The sequence below is a fragment of the Zootoca vivipara genome, chromosome 2 (genome assembly GCF_963506605.1).
Source record: "Zootoca vivipara chromosome 2, rZooViv1.1, whole genome shotgun sequence".
NCBI classification, from domain to species: domain Eukaryota; kingdom Metazoa; phylum Chordata; class Lepidosauria; order Squamata; family Lacertidae; genus Zootoca; species Zootoca vivipara.
The window spans coordinates 105,755,217-105,770,686 of record NC_083277.1 but is presented as its reverse complement, the minus strand read 5'-3'; the positions used below and the strand labels follow the sequence as shown (position 1 = coordinate 105,770,686).

Here is a 15,470-nt window from a genome sequence, read left to right as displayed (position 1 = left end):
CCAGCTCACAATGAAAGCTGCAAGTGTGGATTCTCCCTAATCGTGCTTCCAGTCTGGATTATTGTTTCCTTATATATGGTTGGTACCTGGCTTAGAAACACCATGATCTATAATATCATCATGGTTTTTTGGAGTACTATTGAAAGTTTCCATAACACCCTTTGATCTGCGGAAGAGGAGCAAGTAGACTGGGCAAACAGCTTTTTTCCTACTGACAATGACACTTTTATTTGTTCATAGTTCTTGCGAAGAAATGTGGTCGGTCTGATTGACAGCTGGTCCACAGGCTTGGTCCTGGAGAGAGGCGAGGTGTGAGGTTCGGGGGGGGGTCTAGCGGGCCCGATGGGCTGGCTTGGGTAGGATGGTAGCCAAAACAATGTCCACCATGAAGGCAGGTAGATAAGAGATTGGCAGCCACAAAAACTTGGCATCCCAGCCAGCGCTATAGCGGGTGCGGGGGTATTTGGCCTGAAGGGCATGCTCCATGCAGTTGGTCACTTTGCTGAGGTCTGGGTCGCAGATGATGTTCATGATGAACTTCTGGACTTTCAGGTCTGTGGAGAGGCAGGTATGATTGCAGTCATTAAAAACAAAAAGAGAGGGACCATTTTATGAACTGCCTGCCTTTGCCTGCCCAGTGCATCCATTCCATCCTAATTACTATCTACCCTCTTCCTCCTCCTCCACACCTGGTTCCTGGTTTCCCTGGTCTTGGACCTAGTACTTCAGATCAAAATCAGAACTTTTAGGCACCTGCTTGGCATTTTTATTGATCTGCATCTATGTTGGAAGAGTCACCTGCACAATCCTCTCTCTCTTTTTTTGGAGTGCATGTAACACTATGGCTCCAGAGTACTTTGATGGCTTCCGGAACACTTAAATTCAGAGGAACTAGTAACTTGGCTCTACATGCATTATGAAACACGTATCTTGGATTGCACCATGTGTGGGTTTTGCCCAGGGGACATGACCTCTTCGTATCTGTGTGGTGTAATGGTTAAAAGTGTTGGACTGTGACCTGGGTGACCAAAGTTCGAATCCACACTCCGCCAGGAAGCTCACTGGGTGTCCAGTCACTGTCTCTTGGCCTAACCTACTTCACAGGGCTGTTGTGAGGATAACATGGAGATGGAAGAACCTTGAGCTCCTTAGTGGGGGGGGGAAGGTGCTATATGAATGAAATAAGGAAATAAATAAAAAATGCAGTTGCCCCTCCTGTAGCAGTTGATTTCCCCCTAATCCCATGCCTCTAAATAAGTGTACACCAAGGATTTGATCCTTTTATAAGCCCCATTATGAAACTGGCTGATACCACTATGCCTGAGCTGAACTGCCCAGCTCCACTTAGAAGGTGAAAGATTTGCTTGAGCTTACAAAGTATGTCTCTTCCCTCCTACCCACCTCATATGAGAAGCTGTGCATGCCAAGACATTACCACCAAAGGAAGGAAGGAGGGAGGGAACTCTGCAAGCGCCAGCCGTCCTAGCAGGTTGTAGTGTGGGTTTAGGGATCCAGCGCTAGCTCATCCCTAGCCGTATTGGGAGCCTCTACCAAGGAACTAAAGCAAATACTTGAACCGTGGAGAAACCATTGCAGGTTTGTGCTGCTTAGCTGACAGGTGAAAGATAAAAGTGATGGTTAAAAAGAAGCTGAAACAGGGTTGGAATTTGCTGCAAAACAGAAGTAATGGGGTGTGTGGGGGGGAACTATCAATAGGAAAACTGGCCTTCTGTGTGTTGTTGGACTCCATCCTCCATTAGTCCTGGCCGGCATGGCGGATGGTTTGGGTCTATGGGAGTTATAGTTGAGCAGCATCAGGAGGGTCTCAGGTTAGAATCATAGAATCTTAGAGTTGGTAGGGACCCAAGGATCATCTAGTCCAACCCCCTGCAATGCAGGAATCTCAGCCAAAGCATCCATCACAGATGGCCATGCAACCTCTGCTTAAAAACCTCCATGGAAGGAGAGTCCACCACCTCCCAAGGGAGACGGTTCTGCTGTCAGACAGCTCTTACTGTCAGAAGGTTTTTCCTGATGTTTAGTTGGAATCTCCTTTCTTGCAACTTGAAGCCATTGCCTCAAGTCCTACCCTCCAGAGCAGGAGAACACAAGCATGCTCCCTCTTCCATGTGACACCTCTTAAGACATTTGGAGATGGCTATCATATCTCACCTCTGTCTCCTCTTTTCCAGGCTAAGCATACTTTGCTCCTTCAAGCGTTCCTCATAAGGCTTAGTTTCCAGACCCTTGATCATCTTGGGTCTGGGAACTTAGGTTAGTCATTCTTGTGCTAGGGCTTGAATTAAGTTCTTGCTGTTCTGTGCCTGTTCTGTTCCTTTGTACAGCTAATGGCTCTGTATTTCAGAAACGAGATCTAAACTTGCTTTCCCTCCAGCAGTCAGTGACTGCACTGGTACTCACAGTTTGGAAAGAAGTCTTCACCGTAGCTCTGCCGAGTCTCGGGGCTCATTCGGTCCCAGAGTTGCCTTAAGGAGGCTTCTATTGTTTCAAGGTTGGTCACAGCCGTCTTGAAGAAGCCCGGCTCCACAATAGAGACCTTTACCCCAAAATGGTACATATCCCTCCTAAAAAAAGAGAAAAAAGAGAGGAGTTTCATATTCCATACTCACCATTGCAAGGATTAGGAACACGCTCCATGAGCTTGCCATGCAGGGGTTGAATGGAGAAGCCAGTATGTTGCAATTTCAGCTGAATTTGGGGAAACCGCTTGAAGCATCCTTTGTGACAAGCTATTTCAATTGCTTTTTGTTTGATTTGCTCATTGCAAACAGCTGAAAGTCTGTAAATTGTGACAATAAACCTGATTTGCAATGGAGGGGAGTTGAATAAATTTGATTGCAACTGTAAGGGTAAACATTAGCCTACATCAAGTGATCATGAACATGTCTTTGTGTGTACATATGTCTTCCACCTTTTTTTTTTACTGGCTGGGCTTCTACCTTTACTTTTCACATAAAATAAGTTTTAGAGCTCTTATTTCCATTATGGGGGGAAATGCAGCCGCTGAACCTATTATTGTGCAGTGGCTAAAAGTACAGGATTGCTGCCAGCAAAAAAATAACTTGGCAACTCCAATATGCAGCCAGCACAAAGAGGGAAGCTCAACACCCAAGCAGCTTCCTGTTGTGGGAAATCTGCCTCTCTGTGATGCCACATTTGACTTTTGTCATCAAAACAATTCCTTTTTCCTATATTACTTTACGTCACAGCTTAAAATAATTTGGAAAACTAGCGTGATTGCACTGCTAGAACCTGGATGAAAACATGGGTAAAGGCCATGTGAACCTTCTCCTTCCTAGCAATTGAAGCAGCTGTCGCATGGGGACACAAGATGGAAAAGGTGATGAAGACGTTTCTTGCACACTTCCATATCTTCTTTTTTTAAAAAAATGTGATGTGATGTTTGCATAATGTTGTAGGTCTTACCAGCTATATACTAAGAAGTTGTTATGTGATTTCACTCCTGCTCTCCTGTTAGGTTCTGGCTTAGCCCAGGATGGTGATGCAGACAATTGATACACTAATTAATCGGCAACCAGAATAGAAGATCAATTCCACCTGTTTGGATGGGGGTGCCATGCTGAGACTCGCTGAACTGCAGGATGGGAAGAGACTGAATTGGCTTCCCCTAGCTTGAAGGTGCGGAGTATGTAGAACGAGATCTGAAAAGGCATAGCTTGAGAGTGGGCTTTGTCTCAGCATCAAGTATGCTGAGGACAGGCACCAAATGGACTGATGCCTTTCCCAATTGCAGAAGTCTGAAATCCATGGGGTTGCATCCAACATTAGTCACGCTCATAGAAGACCTGTTGAAAATAACTAATTTAAGCCCATTAATTTCTTAATTAAGCCCATTAACACTTAGTTGGCTACAACCCATCCTTTCTAGATGTGGGACACTGACCGTGTTCAGATGTGATGTTAAAGCCATGGCTCGGAATGAGCTACAGCACATCAGAACTGGGCATTATCCTTTTAAAGGCAAATATTACTCCTTTCCCACCAGCAGGAGGAGCAGTTGATCTAAGGCAGGCATGTCCAAAATCCGTTTCGTGGGTGTAATCCGGCCCACTGGTCGGTTTAATCCGGCCTCAATGGCAGTTTATTTCCTGGGGTAAAAATCCTTTAAAAAAAGGTCAGCAACTTGAATCCTAAAAAAAGGTCAAGAACTTTGGTCGGCCCTCATGGCCCTTCACATCATTAAATCTGCCCCTCTTTGAAAAAAGTTTGGACACCACTAATCTAAGGTGTTTGTCCCCTCTGTCTGTCTGGCTGCTGACAACATGCAGCTATAAAAGGAGCTTGAGGCTGAAGGAATTGTCAAAAGCTGCTGAGGTGGCTTTTTTAAAAATTAAAAAATAAGGTTTTTGTTTTGACACTGCCGACATGGGTTGCCCTACATCCGGATTCTCCTGGACTTTTTTCTTTCTTTGTCTATTTCCACCCGAACACTGCTTTCAACTCCAGTAAAAAGGTAATGGTAAAGGACCCCTGAACGGTTAAGTCCAGTCAAAGGCGACTATGGGGTTGCGACGCTCATCTTGCTTTCAGGCCGAGGGAGCCGGTGTTAGTCCACAGACAGCTCTCTGGGTCATGTGGCCAGCATGACTAAACCGCCTCTGGCGCAACGGGACACCGTGACGGAAACCAGAGCGCATGGAAACACCGTTTACCTTCCTGTCACATCGGTACCTATTTATCTACTTGCACTGGTGTGCTTTTGATCTGCTAGGTTGGCAGGAGCTGGGACAGAGCAACGGGAGCTCAGCCCGTCAAGCGGATCGAACCGCCAACCTTCTGATCGGCAAGTCAACTGCAGTATTTCGGCTATGTTTGCGAGCTTCCAGCCGTATGGGGTGCCACAGAATTGAGCAGAACAGAAGGCAAGAGGTGGGGGTGCCAAGGGCAAGGACAGGGCACTGCTGAAATCTGAAAGACCAAAGTCCACCCCTGATTAAAGAAGAGAGGGCCCGGCTACCTCAGGACATTTTGTTGCTTGAGGCAACTATCTCTATGGCCTCTCTCTCTGCTCAGATCCATGCCCACCCTCCTCTGCCATTTCCTTCCCTGCCATACCTGTGTTGCTGCACCCCCAAACCACCCCACCCTCGCCACTGTGCTGTGGTAGCAAGGGGCAAGGGCATGGAGAAGGAGGCAAGCAGCAGTGCATGCTGCGTGGACCCGGCTCTGCCACCTGAAGCGACTGCCTCACAAGTGGGCTGGCCCTGCTAGAGGATGTCTACTGGATTAAAGTAGGCTTACCATGGAGGGCAACGTAGAATCAGTGTCGCAGAGTTGTTAGGGTGTCTGGCAAGGAGACCTGGGAAGCCCCTCCCTCAGCCATGAAGGTCATTGGGTAACCTTGGTCTCAGCCTAACCAACCTCACAAGGTTGTGGCAAGGATAGAATGGGAACACGGAATAATCATTTACATGAGCTTGAGCTCCTTGGAGGAAAAGTGATATAAATGGAGAGAGAGAGAGAATGTGAGAAAATGAGATAAAACAGGAGGAAAAGGGATGGAAGAGAAAATAAGGGAGCAAAAGGTCATGAGAATCGGATGTGGGAAACCTGACAGCAACTATGGGGTGAGCATAAGCAAAGCCCTACCTGTTCTCCTACCTGAGGCTGTCGGAGAAGGCCTCAACAGTGTATTTGGAAATACAGTAGCCACCGCCATTGGCTGAGAGGCGACCCAAGACGCTGGAGGTGTTGACCACTCGGCCACGTGCCCTCTTGAGCAAAGGTAGGAAGGCCAGTGATACCTCAATGACCCCAAAGGTGTTGACAGACATGACCTTGCGGTAATCCTCAATGCTCATCCATTCTGTGGGGCCAATGGGGTTGGCCACACCTGCGTTGTTCACCAGGCCAAAGAGCCCTAGAGAGGGAGAATTATTGGGGAGGTGGGAAAGAGACAATCACACCTTGGCTTTATAGAATCCTGTGTTTTCCGCTGTGGGGAAAAAGAGATTCTATGTGAAGTTGCCTTATACTGAGTCAGACTGTTGTCTCATCTGACCTACCGTAGTACTGTGTACTGTGCTTGCCAGCAGCTCTCCCAAAATTTCAGGCGGAGGTTTTATTCAGCCTTGCTACAACGCAGTGGAAGACAGGAGTGCCTGGCATGCTATGGTCCATGGGGTCACAAAGAGTCGGACACAACTAAATGACTAAACAACAACAACCCTTTTTTAATGGGTGATACCAAAGATTAAGCCTGAGATGTTTTGTATGCAAAGGTTTATTATGGGGGATAAAATGTTGAGTTGTTACCAACATCTTGTAGCCAAAGCTTAGAGATCTAGGTTTAAGAGTGCAGTCGTACATTGGATCTCGAATGCCTTGGCTCCTGAACAAATCGGTTCCTGAATGATTGAAACCCGGAAGTGACTGTACTGGTTTTCAAATGATTTTGGGAAGCCGAACGTCTGCAGCCAATCGGAAGCTGCACTTTGGTTTTCAAATGTTTTGGAAGTTGAACAGATGTTCGGTACGAATTCCATTTGACTTCCAAGTAATGTATGACTGTATACATTATTCTGTCTCACTTCCCTACCTGTACAATGGGTATATTTGTGGCCGATGTTGGGATCACAATATAATGAGTACACCACACTGTAAATTAAAGCTAGTACTAGTAAGCTGCAACTGGAGCATTAATGGGCATATGTCGTGCATGCAGAGTGACCTAGGTTCAGTCTCTAGCATATCCAGGCAGGAGACTGGGAAAATACTCCTGTCTGAAACAGTGAAAAGCCACTGCCAGCCAGTGTTGACAGTGTTGGGCTGTCAGCATCAATGGTCAGGCATAAGGCAACAGCTTAAGTTCACCAACAGCAGCAAAACAGCAATTATACTAGCAGTTGTGCTGCTGTCTTAATCCTTAAGCACATTGGTGCACAGCCCTGTGTTTTTGAGTAAGGCAGTCAAAACCCTGCTCTTTTCAAGAGCTTTTATTGTTCTGGCTAGAACTGCATTGGTTGAAAGCTGCAATTTTAGAAAGTTGACTTCAGTGTCCAGAACGTTGACCTTTCTCATCCGTGTTTTTGTAGAAGCACAACACACACTCAGACCTGGCTCCCCCCACTGCCACCCCCACCCCCGGATCCCTATTGGGGCCAGAGACTCACCTTTTTCGCCCACTTCACCTTTCACCCACTGCACGGCTTTAGAGATGCTCTCGGAATTGGTGACGTCCAGCAGGGTGGTGCGCAGGTTCGGCGAGCCGGACCGCTGCAGGTTATCGGCCCCCTTCTGGGTTAGGCATCCTGCCAGCACGTGGAAGCCCTTCTTGTCGAGGCGCTTGGCCAGCATGTTCCCAAAACCTGTGTCGCAGCCTGTGATGAAGACATACTTATCCTTGTAGGAGCTCAATGTCCGCCGGTCGCGCAAGAACCACACCACAATCCAGAGGATACTGAAGAGCAGAGCATAGCAACACAACATAGTAGAGTCTCAACGAAGACCTGTGGGGTAAGGGAAAATGGGCAAGGTGGGCTGAGCACAAGTCTCTCAGCTCTAAGTGCTGAATTCTGCTCCCCCCCCCCAGGGCAATAAGGAATATCCATCTCTCCTAATCAAGCTCTAGTGCAGGGGTGTCAAACTCAAATTCATCGGGGGCCGCATCAGCAGTTTGGTCACCCTCAAAGGGCCGGTTGTATCTGTAGGACTATGTGTCCACTCTTTATTATCATAAATTATTGTCACTGCATTCAATTATTACTGTTTTTTGTAATAATGTAAGTAATAACTAGCTCTGAAAGCAGAAACATAGTCAGAATAATGGCAAGTAGATATTCAAATGTACAATTATTGTACAATTTATTGAAAAATGATTTTTGGTAACTGCACTGGGTGGTGGAGGCTCGCTAGGGTTTCATGCAGGAGCTTTGCAGAGCTACTAGTACCTGGAGATGCTGGGGTCCTTCTGCATGCAGGACAGATGTTCTGCCAGTGAGCCACCACCCTTCACCAAAGGGACTGGCTGAGGTTGACTCACTGGAACTGCTCTCCTGGTTCCAGGGTTTAAGGGCCAGAAGTATAAAGCAGCATCCTATGTTTCTGAGGAGAGGGGGAGGGAGGGAGGGAGGGAGGAAGAAAAGAGGGAATGGGAGGGAGAGAGGAAGGAAGGAAAGAGGGGAGAGAAAGAAGAGTAGGAAATAAGGAAGGGAATAAAGAAGGAAAGAAAAAGAAAGAGGGAGAGAAGACGGAAAGGGAGAAATAAGGAAGGAAGTAGAGGGAAAGAAAGAATGAGGGAGAGGAAGAAAGATGGGAAGGACGGAAGGAAGGAAGGAAGGAAGAAAAGAGGGAGCAGGAGGGAGAGAGGAAGGAAAGAGGTGAGAGAAAGAAGAGTAGGAAAGAAGGAAAGAAAAAGAAAGAGGGAGGAGGAGGAGGAGGCTTGCCGGGTCGGTGCCTGGCAGCGCCATGCGGAGAGTCCCGAGCCTCTGGGACGCAGCAGTGCTCTGTAGCACTTTGAATCCTCCTCCTCCTCCACGCGGCGCTGCTGGGTGCTTTGTCTGTGCTTCAGCAGCAGCAGCAGCCGTTTCCAGGCGCCGAGCCGTGGCAGGAGGAGGAGGATTCAAAGTGCTACAGAGCACTGCTGCGTCGCAGAGGCTCGGGACTCTTCGTGCGGCGCTGCTCCGGCTGCCTTTCAACCCACCCCCCGGCTCCAGCTGTTTGTCGGCGCGGCGCTTCAGCAGCAAGGTCCCGCTGCTGGGTCCCGCTGCCGGGGGCGCTCGGTGGGCCACATGACGAGGTCTGGCGGGCCGGATTTGGCCCCCGGGCCTTGTGTTTGACACCCGTGCTCTAGTGGGAAACCTAGTGTGTTCCTGGACTACATCTCCTATTATCCTACACCAGGGTTTCCAGTTGGTTTTTTTGGACTACAGGTCCCATCACCACTGGATGATGGGAGTTGTAGTCCAACAGCTGGAGGCCCATGTTTGGGAAACCCTGTCCTAGATCATTGGCTGTATTGGAGGGCAGGAGATTCCCAACCCCTGCGAATCAGTAAACTTCTGAATCTAGAACGAAGCTATCTATTGATATCGTTCTAGTCTGCTGTTATCTAATTAGTCATGTTAATCACACTTGGGAGATTCTCAACCCTGGCCTTTGGTAGCTAAGGTATTTTGTTTTGTGAGGTCCACCTCTTTGGCTGAATTGTATCATTTTGTAATGGTTTAACTTGCTTTTTTTTAAAAAGTCACTGTTTTTATACTGGTATATAGTGTGGTTACATAACCCATCCTTGGACCTTATGGTGAAGGGCCAGTAAGAAATACATAAAATAGATTGTCCTTTATATACTTTGAGGTAATAGGAAGAGATTATGAGGGGCAATTCAGAAAAAAACAAATGCTTTAATTAATCCTCAACATATTTTAACCCATTTCAGGCTCTTCCAGAGAGGTAATTGTAAATGAACCAGCACACTAAGGGCCAAACTAAACGTAATGCTGCATTTTTCACCCTAATGTGACTAGTCTTTTATTTTATTTTATTTTTTAAAAAACCCAAATAACTGCAATTGAGGCATCTGTGCTGGCTTGGGAACATGATGTGGGAGGAGGGGAGATCTAATATCACTTCCTCCTTCATGGAGGTGAGGGAACGTGACCTAACCGGGTCTAGGAATACAATTCTGTGATCTTCACCCCTCCATGCATTAACTAGATTTAAGCTTGCTATTTATATTTGACCACAGTTTCCCATGTGGTTTAGTTCTGAATTGGTCTGGAGGGTTGAGGGGAGATCATTCCGTTGCACCCATTGTGCATGTAGTCTTAGGTTTCCTGTGGGCATGATAAGTTATAGCATCTGGACGAACTCTGCTCAACACAGGGATGGAGAAGCTAGAAGTCTCAGGGGAGCCAAGGATCGGGAATCTTCCAGGGCTGTGATCAAAGCCTGCGACTTGCAGTGCCCTCATGAGGAGGCAGCCTTGTCCTTGTCTATATATGACCACTTGACTGTCTCTCCAGAGCTATTGCATCTAGTGGGAGAATTTGGCAGTGCAGTCCAAGAACAATAAAACAGGACCAGGTTATCAGCCCTGGTTGTTCCCACAGCTCTAAGCAGGGGCTCGTACACACATTTTATGCCACACATTCCTCTACATCCTTCCTGCTCTAGCGATTGCCATGGTGACCTGCCCTAAACTAGGCCACAAGCCTGGGTGTGACTGAGATTAGATGGGATAACAGCAGCAGCAGCAGATTTCCAGCTTCGTGTCTTAGTTCTTTAGACAAACGTAGGCATAACATAGGGTTGTACTCTTTTATGCAGATATATTTGAGGCACAGAGCAAAAACCTCTGTTTTAAAATGGGCCAATTAATACAAACTTGTCGCAAAATAATATTAATGTACTTTAAGCCAGGGGCCTCTCCAGCCAGTCATCCCTGGCTGGAGCTGATGTGAGTGGAAGTCCAATAACATCCCTGCTTATGTAAAATATTAACATGACATAGCGGTTAGAATAGGCATAGGCAAACATAGCCCTCCAGATGTTTTGGGACTACTACTCCCATCATCACTAGCTAACAGGAGCAGTGGTCAGGGATGATGGGAATTGTAGTCTCAAAAACATCTGGAGGGCCGAGTTCCCCTATGCCTGGATTAGAGTCACCAGCTAAGGCAGGGGTGTCCCAGGTTCAAATCCCTTTTCAGCTATGAAATTCACTGGGTGCCTTTGGGCTAATAACACTCCCCAACCCTTATCTACCTCACAGGGGTGTTGTGAGGCGTTTGTGTGTGTTTCCAAGTCAGCCAAGCTCACCACCGGGCACTCTGAAGTTGCTTCAAAAAGCCAACTGTGTGAGGCTGGCTGGACCCACCTTTGTGGTAGACCCCCTAACGGGTATGAAATGAATTCCTCTGTGGATTTCACCAACTGCCGCATCATCACCAGCAACTGATTTATAATGCTTAAAATAAAAATCACCCAAACTATTCTTTCCAGCAATTACTAAACCACAGAATGTGTGTGCACATTTGGCCTCATACTTTACATGTCATGTGGTAAAAGCAACAACAGAAGCACAAGACCCTGCCATTCTTTGCATGCATATTTGTGGGTAAAGAGGGAGTTCTAAGCTGTGTTGGGAAACTTGTCAGCAAAGAAAGCTACTCTGGACTAATTAATGCAGAGTGCAAGGCTGTGAGTTTGCAAAAGTAGCTTGTCATTTGCTCCCCCCTTCAACCCCCAGGCAGTAGATGGGGAAGCAAAGCAGGGCATCCTAGCTGTAAGACTTCGTTTGGGATCGTGAAACAAAATCAACAGCCAAAAATGCAAGTGTGCCATATCCTTTGGAAAATCTCTGTCAGCAGCCACTGTGTTCGGCCTCAAGTCCAAATCTGAACTAATCCAGCAACAAACATGGTACCTATTTGACATCTGCTACCTGACATGGATGGGACAGTGGTACCTTATTAATGCCAGCTCAATTCTAGGGGAATTCGATGCCCGACTTTCTCTCACGCGGAAGCTCAGTCCATACATTTGAGACTCCAGTGGCTGGGTACTAGAAGATTTCCCCCTTGCTCCAGAATGCAAGGATCAGGGGAGCTTTCATAACCCACTTTTGTAAGTGGCCAGGTCCCGTTCAGGGTCAAGGACCATGAGGCCTGCATTACATACCATATGATGCAGCTCCATATTTTAATCTAGCACATAAAGGTCAGGGGAGGACTTGTGGGCTCAAAAACAATTCAAATGCATCTGTCTGCTATTCGCTCAGACAGGCCAAATAAGGGATGGTGAGTTAAGATTTCTTCCCTTTGTCCTAGCAGTTGTGGCAAATGATAATAATGCTTATTGGCCTTTATTTTTAATGTAATTTACATATAAGCACATTCACTTCTGCAGTACTTCTAGCACAGAGATCGCACTTAAACACCGATCAGTCTGAAGTGTGGCAGGCTTAGTAGCTTTGACTGGACTTAACCATCCAGGGGTCCTTTACCTTATACCTTTACTTCACCTGGTACAGAGTAGAGGTCACACTCTTTTTGCAAAGCAGAGGGTCAAAGGTGATTATGTCTAGAGATGCAGAACTAGCTAGGCTACTGTTCTTTAGTAGATACTATAACGAAATCTTAGGGCAGGGATAGAAAATCTCTGGCCCTTTGGGCATTGTTAGGACATGAAAGGTGATCACAAATGCTCTCTCTCACCTGTATCACTCTATTGCCACAGAGTTCTGCCACCTCATTCTACTGCATGTGTAGACCAGGCCAAATATTTACAAAAAAAATTCCCACCCCCTCTGAAGAGACCCTCTGCAGTCACTTTATGGTGCCTCATGTACATGCACCCAGGTCTTCTGCATAAACCTTGGATTGTGATCCGACACCATTTCAAGGAGAAAGGATGCCAAACTTGGATGCCAGTGGCTCTTTGTTCCAAGGCAAGTGTGAAGACATCCCTAGGGGAGGAAGAAAATTGTACCAATCGGGCTCAGGGTGAAAGATCTCGGGTCCAGTTAAAGGCAGAGAGACTTTGTACATGTTACTGGCTTAAAATGCAGCTAGGCTGATCTTTCTCCCCCTCAATTTGGATCAAAGGTAGTTTGGCGGTAGATGCATCAAACCACAATTGTTTCAGAACAAACAGCATAGATGTGGAATGCAGCTAATGCTGTGTGTATACCACTTCTCAAACCCAGTGGTGAGAGCCCACCAGATGCAGAGGAGATGGGCATCTGTGCATTGGCACAGCCACAGTGGCTGAAGCCAACACAGAACTCAAGATTTCAAAGAGCAAGCTTTTAAGACATTCCGTAACTGGCTCTCCTCTTCCAGAGTTGGAGCTTAGGAGGAGGCTGAATTCCTAACTCCACTCCTGTCTTTCACGTGCAATTTCAGCTCCCTCAAGAAGAGAACAGCTGCTACTTGCGCTGAAGCAGACAGTAAGTTTATTCAGGTGTCAAGACCATACTCGGATTTCAGCTCTTCCCGTTAGACACCCCCCACACACACACAGCTTTCTCAACTGCAATATGGACTGATCAGCAGCACACCTTGCCATTCACAGGGTTGCAGCCATGCAGAGGAAGATGATTCAGGTTTGTTCCGTTAAGTTCCTGGGACTTTGGTGGAGTGCAATACCAGTCTGCCCACCCATTGTCCTCCTTACCTTCTCACCAGATGCAGCTGTTGATAAACCTGGCAGACTCCAGCGGTAGAAGCAGCAGCTAGTCTCTGCTGGGTGTAGGACCCTTTACCCTGCTTGGCTTCTGCTGTACAGAGCAGACAAGAGTTTTGCTCCTAGCCAAAGTCCAGGAGGGCAAGAAGCCAGAGCTTTCACCAATCAGCTTCCCGGTGGACACCAAGGGGCAGGGACACAGCCCCAGCATTAACCCTTGATGCAGCTGCAAAGCAATCTGCCCGGTTAACCTCCACTCGGCTGAATTCCAGTTAAATCTCTCAGGAGCTGTGTATTGAGGAATCGGACAAATCTTAGACTTAAGGGGCTGGGCTATGATGAAGAAGCTGATACAAGGATACAAGAGTTGCATTTCCTTGAAACCCGTCCTCACGGATCATGCTCGAGGTGGAACAAGACTATTTGTTAAAAACAATTTCATTTATTATGTGATTACCACCCTTCTTCTTAAACGTTCCCCAAGGCAATGCACAGCATAAAACATACAATAAAAATCTTGAGAAGGGAAAACAACTGGAGGGTGTGGTAGGAGGAGGGCTGGTACTGAAAAATCCTTCCAGTGTTTAATCACGTCAGGGTAAATCAGATGCACATCTGAAGTTTATTTAAAGTATTTTGTATCCCACCTTTCCTTAGGGAAGTTCAAGTGTCCACCACCCTGCACCCATTGCAAATAGCATCTCAAGATCTGCTGCATCTGTGTGTGGCACACTCAGTGGTAAGTCATAGCCGCCTTGTTTATGGGACTGAGATAAGTTCGCATGCCCCCCACTTGTTGATGTCTTTTGGAGTTCAGTTTTTAAGAAAACATAGGGTGGTAATCAATACAATTGCTACTCAAGAGTAGAATCACTGAAGTCAGCAGCCATGTCTAACTTAGGTTCATTAATTTCAATGGGTCCTGGCTGAATATAGCCTGTTATGTTCTGTGTGGCTTTTGGACTGGAGATGGCTGGTTGGTCCCTGTCCACTGCCATTTTATGAATGAGCTATGAGTTGCATTTTATGGTATTGTTTGTATACTGCCCTGAGAACTTTGGCAGGAGGGCTGTCTACCAGTGAAGTTTATAAAATGGAGTAGAAATGGAGGATCAAGAAGACAAAAGAGGTGTGGGAAAAAGGAGACAACAGGGCAGATAGTCAAAGCTGGGGGGAAATATTGGAGAATTGTACGCTGAAAATGTTGTCTATAAGAAGAAAAGAAAATTATTATAAATTAATTTGGAGATGGTATTTAACACCAGTCAGGTTAAATCAAATAAACAAGGACTATTCGGTGTTCTGTTGGAGGGGATGCCAGGAAACAGGGAATTATGTTCACATGTGGTGGGGGTGTAAATAGGGCAGGAGCGCTGATTAAAAACAAAAGAACGCCACCAACATCCAAGCATGCAGCGTGGAAAGCGGTGTACCGATGAGCGTTAAGCATCTCCCACTCTGCCAAAGTGAGGCTCGCATGAAGGCTGCTTCCATGTGTGGACATCCTTCAGCTGGGAATCCTAAGCAACTTGGAGGAAATATCAGATACTGCCACTTCTCTGCTTTAAAGTGGGACAGAGCCTCCTAAGTCCAAGGGGGAACCTGCCATTGAGACCGTAAGGGGATGAGAAAGTATCAGAGCGCGCAGGATAAAGGAGTGTGTTGGAAGCTAGGATCCCATGCCTAAGCTCTGCCCCAAGTCTTGTGATCAATGGAATTGCTTGGAAGGAATGTAATGAAAAGGCATTGTTGATTCAAGAGCTCCCATCACTACAGTTATGAAATCTACTTGTAAGAGGTCAGTGGGATTGAAGAGACTGAACAGTAACGCATCTCACAGAAAAAGTAGGAGGGGTATGAGATGTCAAGGACTTTGCTTTCCTTGGCCTTTTATAGAAATTTCTGTCTCCTGTGCAGCAAGGTTGGGTAGTAGGGAGGGGGAAGGGAAGGGAGGCTGGAACTTGGGGGGCTTAACCCTCTTCTCATTCCGTTTCTCTCTCTCTCTCTCTCTCTCACACACACACACTCACACATACACACACATCGCCCCCTAACAAGCAGGCACTGCATGTTGAATCACAGTAGATTAGGACAAAACTAGCTGGAGAAGGGTTCCTTTGTTAAGGCATGAAAAGGACCTTCAGAGAAGGATTTAAAAACTAAAGAGGATGAGGAGGCCAGGCTGGGAGGCCTATCAGGCACTGGGCCAAACCTACACTGAAGTACTCAAGTCTCTGTGAGGTTGCCTGTTTGGATAAGGGGAGCCGGGATACCATCTTTGCTTCTCCTCTCCAAGATGG

At 46.8% G+C, this 15,470-nt stretch overlaps 1 protein-coding gene across 3 annotated transcripts; it reads right to left on the bottom strand.

The window, feature by feature from the left end:
- Window positions 1-201: 201 nt before the first annotated feature.
- On the bottom strand, window positions 202-15,421 carry RDH5 (retinol dehydrogenase 5). Of its 3 annotated transcripts, XR_004691849.2 has the most exons (6): window positions 13,162-15,421; window positions 7,155-7,490; window positions 5,644-5,902; window positions 2,422-2,585; window positions 1,402-1,611; window positions 423-554 (listed from the first exon to the last, which is right to left on the bottom strand). XR_004691849.2 is itself a non-coding variant. In XM_035103881.2 (5 exons), exons 2-5 carry the CDS (start codon window positions 7,468-7,470, stop codon window positions 331-333), a joined length of 963 nt encoding a protein of 320 aa, XP_034959772.1. In that variant the 5' UTR covers window positions 7,471-7,490; window positions 13,162-15,421; the 3' UTR covers window positions 202-330. The 3 variants fall into 3 exon arrangements, 2 of the variants coding, with proteins under 2 accessions (XP_034959772.1, XP_034959775.1); XM_035103881.2 differs by lacking the exon at window positions 1,402-1,611 and having other exon boundaries at window positions 202-554; XM_035103884.2 differs by having other exon boundaries at window positions 426-1,611.
- Between the last annotated feature and the right edge of the window lie 49 nt (window positions 15,422-15,470).

Bases quoted from the DNA above. Each gene is read 5' to 3' on its own strand.
- RDH5 (XM_035103881.2), bottom strand. From the start codon at position 7,470: ATGTTGTGTTGCTATGCTCTGCTCTTCAGTATCCTCTGGATTGTGGTG. The intron at 5,903-7,154 runs GTGAGTCTCTGG...CTCCCTCTCTAG, and splicing joins AGGTGAAGTGGGCGAAAAAG to GGCTCTTTGGCCTGGTGAAC. The intron at 2,586-5,643 runs GTAGGAGAACAG...CTCTTTTTTTAG, and splicing joins GCCTTCTCCGACAGCCTCAG to GAGGGATATGTACCATTTTG.